This window comes from Accipiter gentilis, chromosome 21 (genome assembly GCF_929443795.1).
Source record: "Accipiter gentilis chromosome 21, bAccGen1.1, whole genome shotgun sequence".
NCBI classification, from domain to species: Eukaryota; Metazoa; Chordata; class Aves; order Accipitriformes; family Accipitridae; genus Astur; species Astur gentilis.
In genome coordinates, this window is record NC_064900.1 from 6,983,885 (window position 1) to 7,000,846 (window position 16,962).

Below are 16,962 nucleotides of genomic sequence, written 5' to 3' on the forward strand. Positions count from 1 at the left end.
CTTTTAGAATCCCTGTCAAGAGAGAGAAACAGGAAGAATTCTTGGTAATAAGGAAACAACCCCCTCTTACTAATGTCAGTGCCACCTGGGGAAAGTAGGCCTATATTTGGGGACTCCTGGAAAGCAACACGGGATACTCTTATTGTGAGTATTAGCCTCAAACTAGCTGCTACTGGGTACTTTTTTTATTTGCGAATAGATATCTAACTGCAAGGAAGGCACTGGATCTTTGTCTTCATTCTTTATTACCCGCTCTTGTCCCCGAAGAGTTAGCCTAGCATTGACCTTTATAGCAGTACAACCAAGCGGTGCATAAGACAAACTGTTGCCACTTGCTGGCTACACATAGTGACAAAAGAGGGAAACTGTCAATCATAGATCTGTCATGAGAGTTACCATAACAAAGGAACCAACTATACATTGGAAGATGAACAGAGCAGGACATATAATAAAGCCTCAGACTATTTATTTCAAGTAACATAAGTGGTAACAAACTTTCATCCCAGCTATTCCCTAGAACCAAATGACTCACTAGAGCACTATTAGAAAAATTACTAGGCCATTCATCTGTATTACCACTCATCTGCAGTCCTTTGAAATTAAGTATAGCCAGCAGAATAGCTTCATGACAACATACAGAGAGAGGAGAGGGGGAAAAGAAAAAACAACTCCCCACTTTGTCCCCACGTTTCAGCCTGTTACAGGAACAGCCCTTGGCATCCACAGCTACCTATGCTCTTACCGGACTTGTGGTACACCTTGAAGGAAGCAGTACCATCAGCATGGATAAAGATGCTTCCAGGACCTTTTATGAATACAGAATGGAGCGGTGAGCACAGCCCCTGAGCCAACTGCTCCATTTTACAGCAACACTGAAAGCAGACAGCCCAGGCTTGCTCCTCACTTATAGGATGTTCAAAACACCTCAGAATCTCAGCTAGAGAGACCTTTGTGATCCTCTGCTCACACCGTGGAGGCTCCATTTTCACCTTTACCACTCATCTCCACTCTTAGCCTAGGAAGTTTAACACCCCCACTTCCCACAACAAGCAAGTGCTCTTCCCAACCTTTTATCAGTTCTGCCTCTTGGTTTGCTCTCACCTCTCTTCCCCACAGGTGCGATCATTAATGCCAATTTTGCTCTATATTTTTAAAGGGACACCACTTTAATCTGTATTTGTATGAGATTCCTTGAAAGAAAACAGAAAGCGTACAACAAAATGGAATCTAAAGAGAAGATAAGACTGTACAAAAATTATGATCAATTTAACTCCATTGTTTCTAACAAATGTATTAATTGGAATACCAATGTTGGCAGGTAAGAAAAGAGTCCATTGAACTTCAGGCAGAGAGGGAAGGAGAGAGGAAATAATGTCTTATACTCAGAGGAGAACTCATAGAAGACCACAGAAATGCAACTCCACAGGGCACCTGCATCCACCACAGGCCCCACTCCTGCCTGGCCTTGACACTTTGGCCCTGCCACAGCAAATCCCAACAGCTGGGGCTGGGAGCAACACGTGCAGGGACGGACGAGGTAAGGCCAGGTGGGCACCCAGGGCAAGGGTAGCAAGGCCCGTGTGTCCTGGTTTCAGCTGGGATAGAGTTAATTTTCCTTCTAGTAGCTGGTGTAGTGTTATGTCTTGGATTCAGTATGAGAAGACTGTTGATAACACACTGATGTCTTCAGTTTTTGCCAAGTAATGTGTAGACTAAGTCAAGGATTTTTCAGCTTCTCATGCCCGGCCAGCAAGAAGGCTGGAGGGGCACAAGAAGTTGGGAGGGGACACAGCCAGGACAGCTGACCCAAAGTGGCCAAAGGGGGATATTCCATTTCGTATGATGTCATGCCCAGCTTATAAAGCTGGGGGAAGAAAAAGGAAGGTGGGGTATGTTCAGACTTATGGTGTTTTGTCTTCCCCAGTAACCATTACATGTGATGGAGCCCTGCTGTCCTGGAGATGGCTGAACACCTGCCTGCTGATGGGAAGTGGTAAATGAATTCCTTGTTTTGCTTTGCTTGCATGTGCGGCTTTTGCTTTACCTATTAAACTGCCTTTATCTCAACCCACCAGTTTTCTCACTTCTACCCTTCTGATTCTCTCCTCCACCCCACTGAGGGGGGCAGTGAGCAAGCGGCTGTGTGGGGCTTAGTTGCCAGCTGGGGTTAAACCACGACGCCCTTCCTTGTTCAAAATGCGATACAAATTGCTCCTGGTGTGGAGTAAGTTACTGTTGTGGTTTAACCAGGACAGTTACCCAGCTTTTTTTTGCACTCTGGGCTCTGTATGTGTGTGATGCGATGGGAGGAGACAGTTGCATGGCTTGTGACGGGGTCACCCCCTGAACAATTCTGCTGCAGGGGTCCTCAGCTGCTGCCCCGCTGGCTCTGAACAGCCCGAACTCCTGGGGCAGACGCTGAAGAAGCGCGAGGTTTAAAAAGCGTGAATACCGCTCCTATTTCTTTCCCTTCCCACTTCTGACACTTTGGGAATGCAGCGCGCCAGGCAGGCCCCGGGCCTTGGAGAGGTGTCCAGGCCAGCGTGCCCCGGCATCGCCGGGCCACGTGGTGGGTGCTCACAGGCAACACGGCCCGGGGGCTCAGGGCCGTGCCGTGTTTTCTGGGCTGCCCCGCGGCCTTTACCCTGCCCCAGGCATCAGCCGTGCCACGGTGCTTGGCCGGGACCCCGAGAGGGGCCTTCCCGCTCCCGCCTGCAGCGGGCGGCCCGCAGCTCCCCGCGGCCACGGGTGGCTGGGGAGGCCCGGGAGCTTCTCCTCCGCGGTGCCAGGCACCCAGCAGCACACGAGCCGTGGCGTGCGGGGAAGGGGCGAAGGCACGCCAGGCACCGGGGACCCAGCAGCGAAGCCCAGGACGGGCACCCTCCACCGGGCCGCCCGGCTGGAGGGCCTGCCCCGGAGAGCAGCGACCCCACCCGCCCCGGGGTGACTTGGTCCGGCCCGCCCACCCCCGCCAACATGGTCCCGCCCGCGTTCGGCCTCCCTCCTTGCCCTGCGCAGCGCCGCCCCACCCCGGGGAAGATGGCGGCGCCGGAGGCGGCGTGGAACCGGCTGGACGTGCCCTGGCCCGCGAGCAGCGCGACGGTGGCACTGGCGGCCAAACACCCTGCAGGTCCCCGGCGCGGGGGCCGGGCCGGGTTGAGCTGAGCTGAGCTGGGCTGGGCTGGGCTGGGCTGGGGCGCGGGCCCGAGGGGGGCCGGGAGGCGGGCGCCGTGCGGGACGGCGGCGTTTGCGGCGGGTCGGTCGGTCGGTCGGTGGGTCGGTCGGTCGGTGGGTGCGTGCTCGCCGGCCGCGGGAGGCGGGACCGTTGGGGGACGCCTGAGGCGGGCGCTGAGGCGGTGGCCGTCTCCCGCCCGCAGTGAGGTGGCTGCCGGCCCTGCGGCGGCGGTGCGACATCGCCGGCAAGCGGCTGTCGGGGACAGGCCTGGCCGCCGAGGGACGCGTCCTGCGGGCCGTGCTCTACGTTTACCACCACAGGCTGCTCCGGCACCGGCCCTACCTGGCCCTGCAGCAGGTGAGGAGCAGCCCCGGCTGGCCGGCAGGTAGCCGGCAGCTAGTCGCTGCGCCCCGGCCCCCAGTCAGCAGTCCCCGAAAGGCCTTCGGAGTAGCGCTCGATGCCCGGAGCATCGCGCAAAAAGCGGTTTGGAGCAGGTGCCTTTTCGTCGGCTTTAAGCCTCCTCACAGTTCAGTTCGGTGGGTTTCATGGCACTGTGCAGCCAGGGCAATTTGTGCTTTCCAGCCCCAAGGAGCCAATACTCAGTCTCTCCTGCGCAAGCTGAGACCTGCAGTAGGTATAATTCCATATCTTTGAATAGGAGGTACGAGTAATACGGGGTTTTCTTTCTCAATTAATTGTAATAATGGGAAGGGGGAAGAATAATCCTAGGCTACGCTATTAGGCACTTTCTGTTTTAAGATGAAAAGTAAACTCCTTACCAGTTTTCTGGTAAAGAGATTATCAGTATCTTCAAATAACTGTTTTGAAATAGAATAGGAATTGTTCTTACCATCTCGATTTGTTTATACATTTTCATTCTTGAAGGCCAGTACCAAAGGCAGGGGAAACATATACAGCAGAGGAAACCATGCAGCACCAATTAACAATGGCTTACTCTAGCCCTTCACTTAATTCCATATCCACAATAGTGTGATAAAGGGATCTTTTTCATCATAGTGCAGATATAGGAACATACTAGAATGTTCCATCATGCAAACCTGCAATTTGTGCTGTTAAACTGAATAGTGGAAGGTGTCACTTAATACAGTGACAGTTCTTAGACCAAGGCATTCCCATCTCTCAAAATACCAATCAAAGGAGTTTTCTTTTTTTCTAGGTAGAACAATGCTTGAAGCGCCTATGGAAAATGAACTTGCTGGGCTGCATTGAAACTCTGGCACAACTGATTCCCAAGTATGTATCATGATCCCATATGTTATACTATCCGTTAACTGAGTCTGCAGAGCTAAAGCGGGGCGGGGGGAATGCTAGATCGTAACCATCTCCTCATCCTTGTATCAACACAGGAAAAGTACAACCCAAGCCCATGCAGAGTGCTTAGTACCCAGCCAGCCTACGCTGGAAACAGTGGCTCTGAAGGTATTGGGAGGTTGCAAGCTCATACTGCGTCTACTGGACTGTTGCTGTAAAGCTTTTCTGTATCCTTTTTTAACCATGAAAATGTTCTTACAGTTCACCAGCAGCACCTCATGAGACCAAAACTAGGTCTGCTGCAGGCCCTGTATTGCTGATGGATTCAACTGTGTAATTCATACGCGCAACTTGAAGTTTCTTTGATAGCCAAACATCTTATTTTCAAGTTATTATGTAGGGACCTCAGGCTGTTGGCTGGCTGCTGTTCCAGCCTTGAGCAACCCAAAGTTTGGATACTCATCTCACAAATTATCCAGGATAATATTGCCTTGTGAATTGCCTCTGGTTGGTGTGTTCAGCGGGTCTCATTACATGCTGTTTATTTTTTATCTTTAACTGGTGTAATCTTCAGCTTGTCCGTTAAACATCTCTGCTCGGAAGAATTCATACTTTTGAACACTGTGGCTTCAGGGTTGTTGAGCCGGCTATGGTTTGTGTATTCAAAAGTCTGTCTTGTTTGTTGTCTGTCTGTTTGACGTGCCTGTCAGGGAGAAGGGCTTGTAATTAGGCCTTGCTGCTGAGTGAGCTTTATTCAGTTGGGGGGGTGGGTCCTTGCATCCTTTTGGACTTGATTCTAGCACCTGAAGAGTAATCCAAGTGGAGAGAGACTTCTTATGTGCTGTTATGGAAGGCTTTGTTCTTGGTTCATACCAAACTGTATGTAGCACTAATAAAATCATGGTATTAATGCCAGCCTGCCGCAAACACTAACATCTGGTGCTCTTTGCAGTGAGCAGTAAGTCCCGCCTCATGCTGAAAAGGAACGGCTGGGATAAAGTTGTTCTATGGTAACTGCTGAGCTTTCCAGGAAAATCAGTGTGCTGGTCTCTCTCAATATGAGAAAGTAACTGCTGTCTGTAGCTGAAGGAGTAACAGCATTGTGTAGAACAACTTGGTAGAATATTCTTTGGCACAAGAAATCTGTCTCCCCAGTAAATGTAGAGCAGGCGATTGTATGGCATCCGTGCTAGCACTGTTGTCCTGAGTTGGTACAGATTGCTTTTAGGGGAAGAGCTTATGTCAAATGATTTGGATGTGACCTGAGAACCTGATGAGTCCCAGGTGTCACACTTGGCAAAGCTCTGGGGAAGCTCCCTCCTACAATCTGATCTTGAACTGTTACTTAAATCTCAGACTAATATTAAGGAAAGCCTGGTGATGGAGTGTAAAAAGATAAGCTTCTATTGAGGGGGAATAGGGAAAGGGCAGCTTGCTTGAGCTGAAGGTAGTTCTTCAGTGAGCACAAGGTTTTGCAGGAGGAGACTCCTGACTTTTCTGTCTTCTCTCTTTAGGATTCAGTACAGATGTGTATTGCAGAGCCTCATGTCTTTGTATGGCATGTTGTTGACGTCACTTCATCTGGTATCTGAGACCCAACAGATGCCTTATATCAAGGGGTTTACCTTCCCTTCTGATATCAGTAACTTCCTTGGAGTTAAGATTTCTTATGAGGTGAAGAAGCAAAAGGCTAGAATGCTTACAACAAAAAAACCTACCAGCTGGCTGAAGAAGCACTTCCCAATAATGCCAGAAGCAGTGTCAGAGGTTGGGAAAACAAGAAATTCTGTGACCTGCACGAGTGCTGTGAACAACCGTAGTGTCCCATGCCCCATGGACATCGGAGAGCCAGTTCTGGTGACCAGAGCCAGCAAAGGTAAAGCCTTGTGCTACAGTGCTACTGGTTTCTGACATCTCAGAGACTGACCGCAACTTCTGTCCAACAGAGTGTGGTTCTAGTACAAACTCCCCTTTCCTGTCCTTGGAAGAAGAGAATGCTGCACATGCCCTTGCCTTTATATAGCTGTGGATAATGTCAGTATTGTGAGGTTTGGGTTTTTTTGTTTGTTTTTTTAAAATGTGATACAGCATGGGGAGAAGCAGGTAATGAATGCAGTATACAGATCCTGTGAACAGTTACTTTGTATTTTCCTGCTTCTGCATAGATGGGGACCAAGGACAGTGAGGAAAGCTAAGAGCACTGTCTGCAGTCCATACTGTGCTTGCTGGTTCTGGGCTGTGCCCAAGTCTTCCCCTGCAGTCAGGGCTATGGCCAGTGACTGCAGGCATCCGGGTGTTTGTGTGCAGCTTTTACCCATTAAGTTCTCCTTTGCAGCCATCTGCAAATCTCTGCATCCTCTTCATACCTTGCCAGCTGCCATGTGAAATGAGTGTAGTCCCCTTGAGTTTGCCTGGAAATGTTGAGTACAAGTGTGAGCCTGCTGAGATGGCAGATGATCTGAGAACTCAGCAGGGCAAAGCATTGTGGTGTCTCTGTGCAAAGACTTAAAACTGTATTTACTTCGTAATAGGAACGCTCCTCTCACTTTGTAGGGAAGCACCTGGGGTTTGATGTGAAGAGCTTACTTAGACCATCCAGACCTCCAACACAAGAGGTTTGTACGGTACTGTTTCATGCTTTTTTTTTTTTTTTTTTTTTTACTTTAAAGACCCTAACACTCAAAACATGGTATCCCTGATTTAAAATGTCCTCTTTCCCTGCCTCATTTTTGCTTGTCTAATAACCTAAGTTAGCATGGAAGTGTTGCACTGAAAATCACTTATAATTTCTGCTTAGGAATTTGAGCTTTTGTTGGTATGTCAAGTGAAATGATCAGCGAGCAAGTCAGTAGTAGACAGGAATACAAATTCTAATTGCCTGCCTCTTCTTTTTGTATTCCACAAAACAAGACTGCTCTTTCACTTTCTCCTTAGGAAATAAGGAATGTTATCACAAAAACATCAGTGCTCTGCTCCTCTTCAGCAGAGAGGATCAGGCATGTCATGTTTTTGAAAGACTGTTTCTGTATTTTTTTTATTTCAGGGTATAAGCATTGCGTCAACATCTTTTAAAGCAAAGTCAGCATCGCTTTCCTCTCGTATAGCAAAATCGCAGCATACTGGATCTCTTGTACAGATGGTTCAAACAGCTACATCATTTGGGGAACTGTCAGAGGCACTCAGAAAAGCTATTCTGTGGTGCAAAGGCAACAAATTCAAATCAGCAGCTTATTTTCTGCGTAACAAGTTGTTGAAAAGCAACCGGCTGCACCATGTGGAGGCTCAAGGATGCAGGTAATTTTGCATGGGTGTGGGGTTTCTGGATCTGACACTTTACATTTTAATGTTACCTATTTTGCTACAGTGTAGAGAAATGCAGTGGTCTAACCTATTTTCAAACTCACATGGGATCACTGCTTCAGGTTACTGGATGCTCTGACATGAACATTCTATTTAGCTTCAGTCATTTGTGAAAGGATTTAAAAGGCTAACAAATGCCCAAGTACTGAAGAGGATGAAAATGCAACTTAAATCATGTGCATGTTTAATGGTAATGATTATATGATGCAAGGGGTGTTGTCTGTCTTTGGAATGCCGTGGCTACTATATTGTACAAGGTGGTGTTGTATCTCCTTGGCATGACAAAGAAAATGGTAGAGAAGGCTAATAACCAAGTGTCTCCAAACCTCTAATGAAGTAACACTTTAGCAGCTGATAAAGTTATGTTTTGTGCAACTTCCTCCCCTTAAGCTTGAAGAAAAAACTGTGCTGTGTCAAAACATCTGTCTGTAAATACCTCCTATACGGGTCACAAAACGCACGCTGGCCAAAGCAGTACCTCAGGGCACGGCTCTGTCAAAGGAGGATCAAATCATCCATGCGCTTGAAGAGAACTCTGAAGACTGTTCGGCAAAAACCTGAGATTTTGGGGGTCTGTGAAAATAGTACATCACTCATCCTCCCAGCTTACCAGGATGGGCCTCCGAGTCAGGAAGGACGTTTCAATGCTGGTGTCAAACTAAGCACACCGGAGACCCCTAAGCAGCTGCTGCTGGAAGGAAGCCCTGGCCCTGTATGGAAAGAAGTTACTGAGAACATGGATATTGATTCTATTTTTGCAGCAATGGGTGTCTGACCCTGGACTTGCAAGAAGGAAAGGGGTCAAGTAATTAGTTTTGTGTTTGGTTTTTTTTTTTTTAAGTAAAACCCCCAGAACCCTAATGGTGTCTTGGTAACTTGCTACTTTCTTAGAATTCAGAGTGTAACTATTTTATTATGTTTTTGTAAAACAGCTTTTTTTTTTTTAATGGAAGGGTGTTCCAAACAGTTGACTAGTCTTCATCCTTTTACCTAGCCTCTTCCAGGAGCAGTGACTTTTGAGTTATCCTTACTCAGTGTCCTTTCTCTATTGCTCAACCATGTTATGTGCTGCTGTCAAATCCACAGTACAAACAGTTAACCATCCACAGTGGAAGGCTGCAGCTGATCACTTACTGCTGCTTAGGACAAAAGACCTGCTGCCACTTTTCCAAAGAAGCAGTCTTACACCCTTCCTTCTGTGCTGCTTGTATAGGGGACAACCTTGACTTGCAGTATTATCACTGTTCAGCAGTTGTTATCCTTGTCCTGAAATAAGTAGTTAACTGAACCTACTGCCTCTGAGCTGCTCCAGAAACAGAGGAAAGCATAGCTGTGGCCTGCAATAGTAAACTCCTGCCTGGTGAACATGTTTCTCACTGTCCTGAAATCTTTTTAATGTAAGTAAGTGCGATTTCTGCCAGCTTGGCAATGTAAGGCACAGCTACTCCAACATGTATTAATGAAATAACATTAGAACAAGCACTGGGGTTAGTGCTTTCTGCCAGGCTCTTGCTTGTAACTAAGTCCCAAGATCAGGGTCACCAGCAAATATGAAGAAAAAATTGTCTCAATGAAGAACAGGGATCTGCTTTATTGTAGAGCACCAGTCTAACAGGGGTAAGGAAAGGCTGTAAGTGCAAGTAAATTGGGAATAGGTTAACTTCAACTTCCTAGGCTTAATATTGAGAGAAAACAAAAGAGCTGTGCCCACTGGGACAGAATTAAAAATAACCTTCCTAGCCAATTAAGTGCTAAAAACCCTGTATTACACACCTTGTGTGAATTGATCAATGTAATTTTAGTTATGAGGAGTGGGCACAAACTTAAAATGTTTTATTCAAAAAACATATACAGAGCAAAGAGCAGAACTTCTATAGTAGTTTGGGCTTGAAGACTTTGTCCAGTTAACCAAGATCCATTTTCTAGGTTTCCTGTCACAGGAATACCCAGTGATAACTGAAATAGTTGTCGAGAATCACCCATTGTTAGCCCTCTAGATATCTGATTCAACACAGTCCTACTTCAGACTTCCTGCCATTACAAGAACCCTTAGAGCTCTTTTCTCATTTCATAGAACAGTATAAAAATACCTAAGTATACCACATACAATCAGATAACATTCAGCTGCTTCAATACTTCTCAGAAAAGGCTGGGAGTGAGGGCATACATCCCAGCAGTGACCTCCATTCTGAATAACCCCTCCAAACACCACACATCATGTTCCTTCCTTTTGGGCAGCAGGTGCCCAAATAATGGCCCAGTGCAGCTTGCACATAAAATCAAGATCCGTAGTTTGCTTCATCAAAGGCCTTTCTGGCTCGTTTCAGTTCTTCATTCATAGTTAGGAGGTCTTTAACTCTGGCAAACTTCCGGGGGTCCTTGCGTATTAGAAAGACAATGTCCTCAACCTGTACACGACCCTGCCGCCCAATTGACATGGCCTTGTGTGTCTGTTAGAGAAAAAGAGGAAAGTCAGCAGGGTTCCTTTGCCCCTTAATGTTTTTTAAGCTCTCAATTCCACTTTATTTCCTGTCATTTTATAATCAAAAAGTAAGCGACTGCAGGATCTGGGCACCATCATCCTAGTCACAAGTAAACCATGGAGTTACTGTTGCTCTGCTGTCCCCAGCTGCCTGTCACTTAAACCCAGCACATACCACTATATACACACAACAGTAATGGCATCAAAACTAAAGCCAGATTACACATAGGACACCCAACCTGCAGAGAGCTTGAAGATGAACAGCATCAGGCAGAACTTGAAAGCAGTGTGAAGTACCTGTATCACAGGACAGTTTAGGGCATTTTGATGAGGGAAGGCAAGGCCAACCTTTCAAAAGAAAGGGGATCCACAAACAGTAGGAATAACTTCTTTCAAAAAACAAAACAAACTTTCAAACAGTATCTAAATGTCTGGAAGAGCGATGGCTTCAGGCCCCAGAAGCTTGCGTTTCTTTTGTAGCACAGAGCTACATTCCTATCCACATAAAGATACTGGGAGTACACAAAAAGTCAATAGACTTTCAAAGCTGAGCCTTGTCTTTTGTCAGTGGCACATACAGTGATGCCACAGTGAACCCCAAAGTCAGCCGTGTATTTTCCCACCACCAATACTAATCTAACTGCTACTTAAGGACTTTAGACACTGTTCTAAACCCACTTGGAGCAAGATGCATGAATTTTGCCTTAATCTTGGAAGAGCAAAGCTTAAGTTTAGTATTTTGCTACTAGCATCAAAGTTTTGGGCCTGAGATAATGCAGTATTTGAGTCAGAAGTATTAACCTTCAGAAGACTGAAGTCTTAGCAAGGATTTTTTGACCATGCTCTCTAGAGCTGACTTACCATTTCTGTGATAAACTCTATTACCAGGTCCTCCAGAATGTCCACCGATTCTGTGTAAGGGTTCTGGTCATCCCCGAATCCATACATCATGCATCTTACTGCAGAAAGAAACACTCAGCGTGAGGCCGCTTTCATCCGTTCAGCACTGTCAGCAGCATGCATCTAGTTAGCTACCAGCCTCCACACTGATGCACCGGGATGGCACTTCTTGTCTGTTGGGCAGGACAACCCTTGAGCAAACATACGGGATGTAAGACGGTAGACAGACTCCAACAAAAGCCCGGTGCTGTATGTACAGAAGAGCATGTCTGATGACAGACTCTTTAAATAGGCATTCAGCCTACCAAGCGCTGAACACTGACTGTGTGACTTTTGGCACAGTTAGGTTCAGAGGATGCATTAGTATTTTTTGGGAGGTCCACACGACAGTTTTCTGCACTTCCAGCTGGGGTACAGAATGAAAGCCGTTGTTTTGCTACGGAAAACTGCTTTTTGGAACTCGGTAGCTGCCGCCTCAAGAATTTCAGCTACGTTTGGGGGAAGGTCACCGTCCTTAAAACCCGCCAGCGCTGGGCACGGCTTTCTGGCCCGGCTCGACTCACGCTCTTTGGAGAACAGCCTCTTCCTCTTGCCTTGCCCGCCGTCCAGGCCCCCGCCGGCTTCTTCCGCGTCTTCTTCAAACTAGAACGGGCACAGCGGAGCAGAGGCCGCCGTCAGCGGCCGGGGCGGCGGGGGGACCCGACCCCTTCCCTCCCCTTCCCGCTACCCCCCCGGCCCGGGGCGAGGCCTGGGCCGCCCGCCGCCCCTCCGCCGCACACGAGGGCTGCCCGGCTGCGCTTAGGATGCAGACCGGAGCGTCCCATCCAGCGTTCCCGACCCCCTTCGCCGCCACTCACCGGCGCATCCTCCTCCTCGTCAGCCATGGCCGCCCGACCCCAACGAGCGCTTCCGGGAGGGGCGGGAGCGCTTCCGGGAGGGGCGGGGGCGCTTCCGCTTCCTCAGCCCCCCCGCCCCTCAGCGCGGGGGCCGCCATGTTGTGGTGCGGCGGAGCGTCTGGGGCGGCCCGGCGCGGCCCGGCCCGGCCTCGTCCCGCTCCTCTCCGCCCGCGGCTGCGCTCCCCGGCGGGTTCTCGGTGCCGGCTCCGCTCCCGCGGCCCTCCCCGCCTCGCTGGGCCCGCTGTCCCGCCCGGCGCTCCCGCACAGAGCGGCGGCGGGGAGGGCTGAGGCGCTGCCGTCCCGCCTTACCGCTCCGCTCTCCTCTGGAGACCCATCGCCGCGGAGCCAGGCCGGGCGTGCCGGAACGCGCGGGTTTCTCTGAGGAAACGGCTGCTCAGCCGGCGAGAAGGTACTGCGGGCTCGGCCGGGGCGAGGGGCGGCTGGCGTTCCGTGTGAGCGCGGCCGCTGGGGCACAACGCCGGCTGCAGGCGTCGCTTGCGAGGCCGGCGTCCTATTCAGCCGCTTTTGACGTGCGGAAACAGACTCCTCAGTCAGTGAGATTGTAAAGTAGGTGTATGTTCATTCAGCGCTGGGCAGCACGGGGGGTAGTCCCACCAAAGTCGTGCGCGCCCGACTCGGCAGCTTGCTTTAAATTTATACAATCAAGTGTTACATATACATAGAGTTTCACAATACGCCTATACACGTGCATGACCTGTCCCCGCTTCATATTAAAATTGGCTCCGAGAGGTCATTCCCATAGTCTCCTCTCAACTGCGCTTGCGCAGTGCCTCCTTACAGTGGTCGTCTCGTGGTTGCAGAGATGAAGATAGACGACTCCTCTTCATCGCCGCTAGTAACCTCTTTTCTTGCGCAGGCTCAGTGCTTCTTGGTGTTCACCCAAGCTGCAAGACCAGTCTTGGCTGGCTCTTGGGGCCAGCTCCTCTTATCAAGGACTGTCTCTGCCTCAGCTAATTTCAACAATGTAAGCGCTAAACATCATCTTTCATCCCCCTTTGTTATATCTACTGAGATTCTTTTGACTCCCCTTGTTTCAGTCCCCCCTTTTCTAGAAAATAGTAAATTCTTTTACTATATCTAATCCTAGTACTTCTAATACATTGTTTCCCTATCTAGGATCCTCTCAAAGTATTTGTTGGTCTCGAGTTTCCATCGTAATTGATTCTTCTTCCATTCACTGTAAGAGTCTCCTGTACTCTTAAAGCACCAAAAGCCACATCGAACCAATATGCAAAGGACCACAGACAAGAGAATGATGATTATTATAGTGACAAACAATTGCTTCAGCCATGCCAAATTTGGCAACCAGGAGGTTAATTTTTCTAATATGTCTGTCACGCCCCAAGAAGTGTCATCTTGGGAAGCTTCATGTAGTATTTTAGTCTTTTCCCATATCTCTTCAATATCTGTTTCAATTTGTTGGTTTTGATTGATATAGGTACAGCAAGTTTGGTTTATAACTACACATAAGCCCCTTTCTTTTGCTAAAAGCATGTCCAATCCCATTCTATTTTGGAGTACTACTTTACTTGGGGATTGTATTTCCAGTTGCAGCCCTCGAATCGCATCAGTTGTAGCATTTTCTATAATCTCTAATGTAGCAGATATATTCACAATGGCTTTCTCCAATTCACTTACCCTCGCTAAAGAGGGGATTAACCATCGGACAAAACTATGGTACCCAGTACCTCGAATAATTAGTGGGTTTTCAGTCCATTTTACATGGAGCCAAGGTGTTCTCAGAAACCCTCGGGGTGGTGAAGCTCCCTCGAATATACTGGTCTGAGGTGTGAGGTACCCCCGAACACAGTGTCCCTTCCAATTCTGGGGTAAACTCTTTCTGGCCCTGCCATCCCCACAGAGCCACCAGTATCCAGGCCCTATGTTGCATCTTGGACCGAGATGCGACTCCCTTCTGTCTTGTCCTCGCCCCCACTTTCCTGGCCCCCTCTTTGGTTTCCGGATATAATAGAAACTGATAGTTAAGTTCAGTCCAAGACGTTCTAGTTCTTCTTTATCAAAAGTTCCCAGATTTTCTGCAAGGCTACAATTGTCCATGTCTCCCCAAATATTATCAGTAATATTTAAGCAACGGCCAGTAATTAAGACCTCTTTAGGGTCAGGTACCTCCAGATCAAAGCTGGGTCCCTGCTGGGTATTTCCCTTTCCATAAGGGCATGATCCATTCCTGTCTGGCCTGTCCCTAGTAAGAGATGTCCAATTTGTGGTTGGGATTCCTAAAAAGGGGAGTTCCATGTTCCCCCAAGGAAGGGGATTGCATACCCAACAGTCTGATAAATTTAGTGCTTTCGAGATACTCTCTGTTATATTTAAATAAGTATTTTGATCCCAAGCCTGCCTCTTGGGCAAGGTCCAACTCAGGAGCATGACAATCAATGTCTCTCAAATTTGAGCATCAAAGGTCCCTTTTCTTGTGAAGTCCATTGTCCTTTGGGTGCTTTCTTCACCCTAGTGTGATGGATCCAGGCGCTTAGTTCCTTGATCCTAATCGCGGTGAAGGAGGTAAGTAATACTTGAAATGGTCCTTCCCACTGTGGCTCCAGAGTTTTTTCTGTAAGAGACTATATACACATAATTTCCTGGTTGTATATTATATACAGGCCCATCCAAACCTCTCCCTCGAGTCCCTACCACATGCTTCCTGATTTTTATTAGGTTGCTTACCTAATGCTACCATGTAAGAAGTCATAATTTCATCCCCCGCTTGTACAGACACCCCTCTCTGTATCCCATAGAGTTGTCCATACAGGGTTTCAAAGGGGCTCAGTCCTTCTTTCACCCTTGGTCTTGTTTGTGTACGCAAAAGGGGTAAAGGGAGAGACTGAAACCATGTCAAATTTGCTTCTTGTCCTAATTTCACAATTTGCTCTTTGATTAAGTGGTTCATTTTTTCCACTTGACCACTCGACTGGGGGGTGATATGGAGTATGAAGCTGCCAATCTATACCCAAATGGCGGCTAATTTGTTGTACTATTTTTGAGACAAAATGTGGTCCTCTGTCAGAGGATATGGTTGCTGGAACCCCAAAATGTGGTATTATCTCTTGTACCAGTATTGTAGTTACCTCCCGAGCTTTAGCCGTTCTTGTTGGGAATGCTTCTGGCCAACCTGAAAAGTTATCAGTTAATACCAATAAATATCGATACCCCCCTTTTCTTGGAAGTTCTGTAAAATCAATTTGCCATTTTTGTCCAGGCCCATTGCCTTTTCCAGTCTGGCCCATTTCTGGCTTGGGGGTATTCTTAGGATTCGTCTGGAGGCAAAGATCACACTGTTGAGTCACCTGTCTCACCGTGGTGTATAAATTTCTAGCCACAATTTCTCTTATCAAATGATTATACAGAGCCTCTGTTCCCCAATGTCTTTTCCTATGTTCCTCCCGTATCAAATGCCATAATAAGCAAGAGGGAACGATTAGCTTTCCCTGTGGGGTATGAGCCCACTCCTCTTCATTATATGACCCTTGTAAATCTGTAATGAGCTTCTGATCTTCCTTGGTGTATTCTGGCTTAACTTCTAGGGAGATCTACCTATCAGGAATTAAGGCCCCTTCTATTTTTACCCTTGTTTTGGCCACTTGTCTTGCCTCTCTGTCCGCCAGCTCATTCCCTTTTTCCAAATCTGAGCTCACTTTCTGGTGTGCCTTAATATGCATAATTGCTCCTTTCTTAGGGAGCTGGACAGCTTCCAGTAACTTCAGAATTTCTTCTGCGTGTTTGATACTTTTCCCTTGGGAACTCAATAGTCCTCTCTCCTTCCAAATTGCTCCATGTGCGTGTACAACTCCAAAGGCATATTTTGAGTCTGTATAAATGTTCACAACTTTGCCCTGGGCCAGTTCCAGGGCACGGGTTAGAGCAATTATTTTTGCCTTCTGTGCAGAGGTGTTCATGGGCAAAGCCCCTGATTCTGTTACCTTTTGGCTGGTGGTGACAGCGTATCCCGCATGTCGATTACCATTTAGGACATAACTGCTTCCGTCTGTGAACCAAGTTTCCCTGTTTTCCATGGGGCTGTCTTTCAGGTCTGGGCAGCTGGCGTAGGTTTCTTTGATGGTTTCCAAACAGTCATGATGTACCGGTTCTCCTGTGTTCCCACTGATCAAAGAAGCTGGGTTGACAATGTTACTGACTACCATCTCCGTATCATCCTGCTCTACCGATATAGCTTGATATCTCAGGAATCTTTGTGGAGAGAGCCAGTGTCCACCGTTTTGCTTCCAGTACTGTTGCTACTGTGTGAGACACCAAAACAGTCATTTTCTGGCCCAGAGTAAATTTTCGGGCTTCCTGTATGTTCAGTATCACAGCTGCAACCGCCCGCAGGCATCCAGGCCAACCTTTTACAGTAGTGTCTAACGGCTTAGAGAGGTAGGCAGCTGCCCGTCGATGTGGACCCAGGTTTTGTGCTAATATTCCCAGGGCAACGCCCTGCTTCTTGTGAGAGTAAAGAAGAAATGGCTTGCTTACATCTGGGAGTCCTAAGGCCAGGGCCGACATCAAAACCTTTTTCAGTAGCTCAGAGGCTCATTTGGTCTCCTTGTTCCACTCAAGGTGTTTCTGCTCAGTGGCTGTCAACACATACAGTGGTTTAACAAGCAATCCATAATTATAGATCCACAATTGGCACCACCTCGTCATTCCCAGAAAAGTCAGTAACTCTTTTACTATCTGAAGTCTCTGAGTTTGGCATATTGCCTCTTTATGGGCTTGTCCCAAAGTTCTTTGTCCCACACTAATTTCATAGCCCAAATAATTCACTTTGCGTTGCATTACCTGTGCCTTTTTCTTGAATACCCAGTACCCCTGGAGTCCCAGGAAATTCAACAGACTCA

At 47.9% G+C, this 16,962-nt stretch overlaps 2 protein-coding genes across 4 annotated transcripts; one reads left to right on the plus strand and one right to left on the minus strand.

Annotated features, from left to right (window-relative positions):
• The first annotated feature begins 3,026 nt into the window (after window positions 1-3,026).
• Window positions 3,027-8,773, plus strand: NEPRO (nucleolus and neural progenitor protein). 3 transcript variants are annotated; one of them, XM_049824366.1, is made up of 9 exons: window positions 3,027-3,130; window positions 3,378-3,532; window positions 4,353-4,429; window positions 4,543-4,674; window positions 5,022-5,099; window positions 5,962-6,323; window positions 7,001-7,071; window positions 7,491-7,741; window positions 8,198-8,773. In XM_049824366.1, exons 1-9 carry the CDS (start codon window positions 3,040-3,042, stop codon window positions 8,580-8,582), a joined length of 1,602 nt encoding a protein of 533 aa, XP_049680323.1. In that variant the 5' UTR covers window positions 3,027-3,039; the 3' UTR covers window positions 8,583-8,773. The 3 variants fall into 3 exon arrangements, with proteins under 3 accessions (XP_049680323.1, XP_049680325.1, XP_049680326.1); XM_049824368.1 differs by having other exon boundaries at window positions 7,001-7,062; XM_049824369.1 differs by lacking the exon at window positions 3,378-3,532 and having other exon boundaries at window positions 3,041-3,130.
• Window positions 8,774-9,378: 605 nt separating this feature from the next.
• TAF13 (TATA-box binding protein associated factor 13) lies at window positions 9,379-12,142 on the minus strand. Its single transcript, XM_049824371.1, has 4 exons — window positions 12,047-12,142; window positions 11,753-11,831; window positions 11,151-11,248; window positions 9,379-10,257 (listed from the first exon to the last, which is right to left on the minus strand). Exons 1-4 carry the CDS (start codon window positions 12,071-12,073, stop codon window positions 10,087-10,089), a joined length of 375 nt encoding a protein of 124 aa, XP_049680328.1. The 5' UTR covers window positions 12,074-12,142; the 3' UTR covers window positions 9,379-10,086.
• Window positions 12,143-16,962: the final 4,820 nt, after the last annotated feature.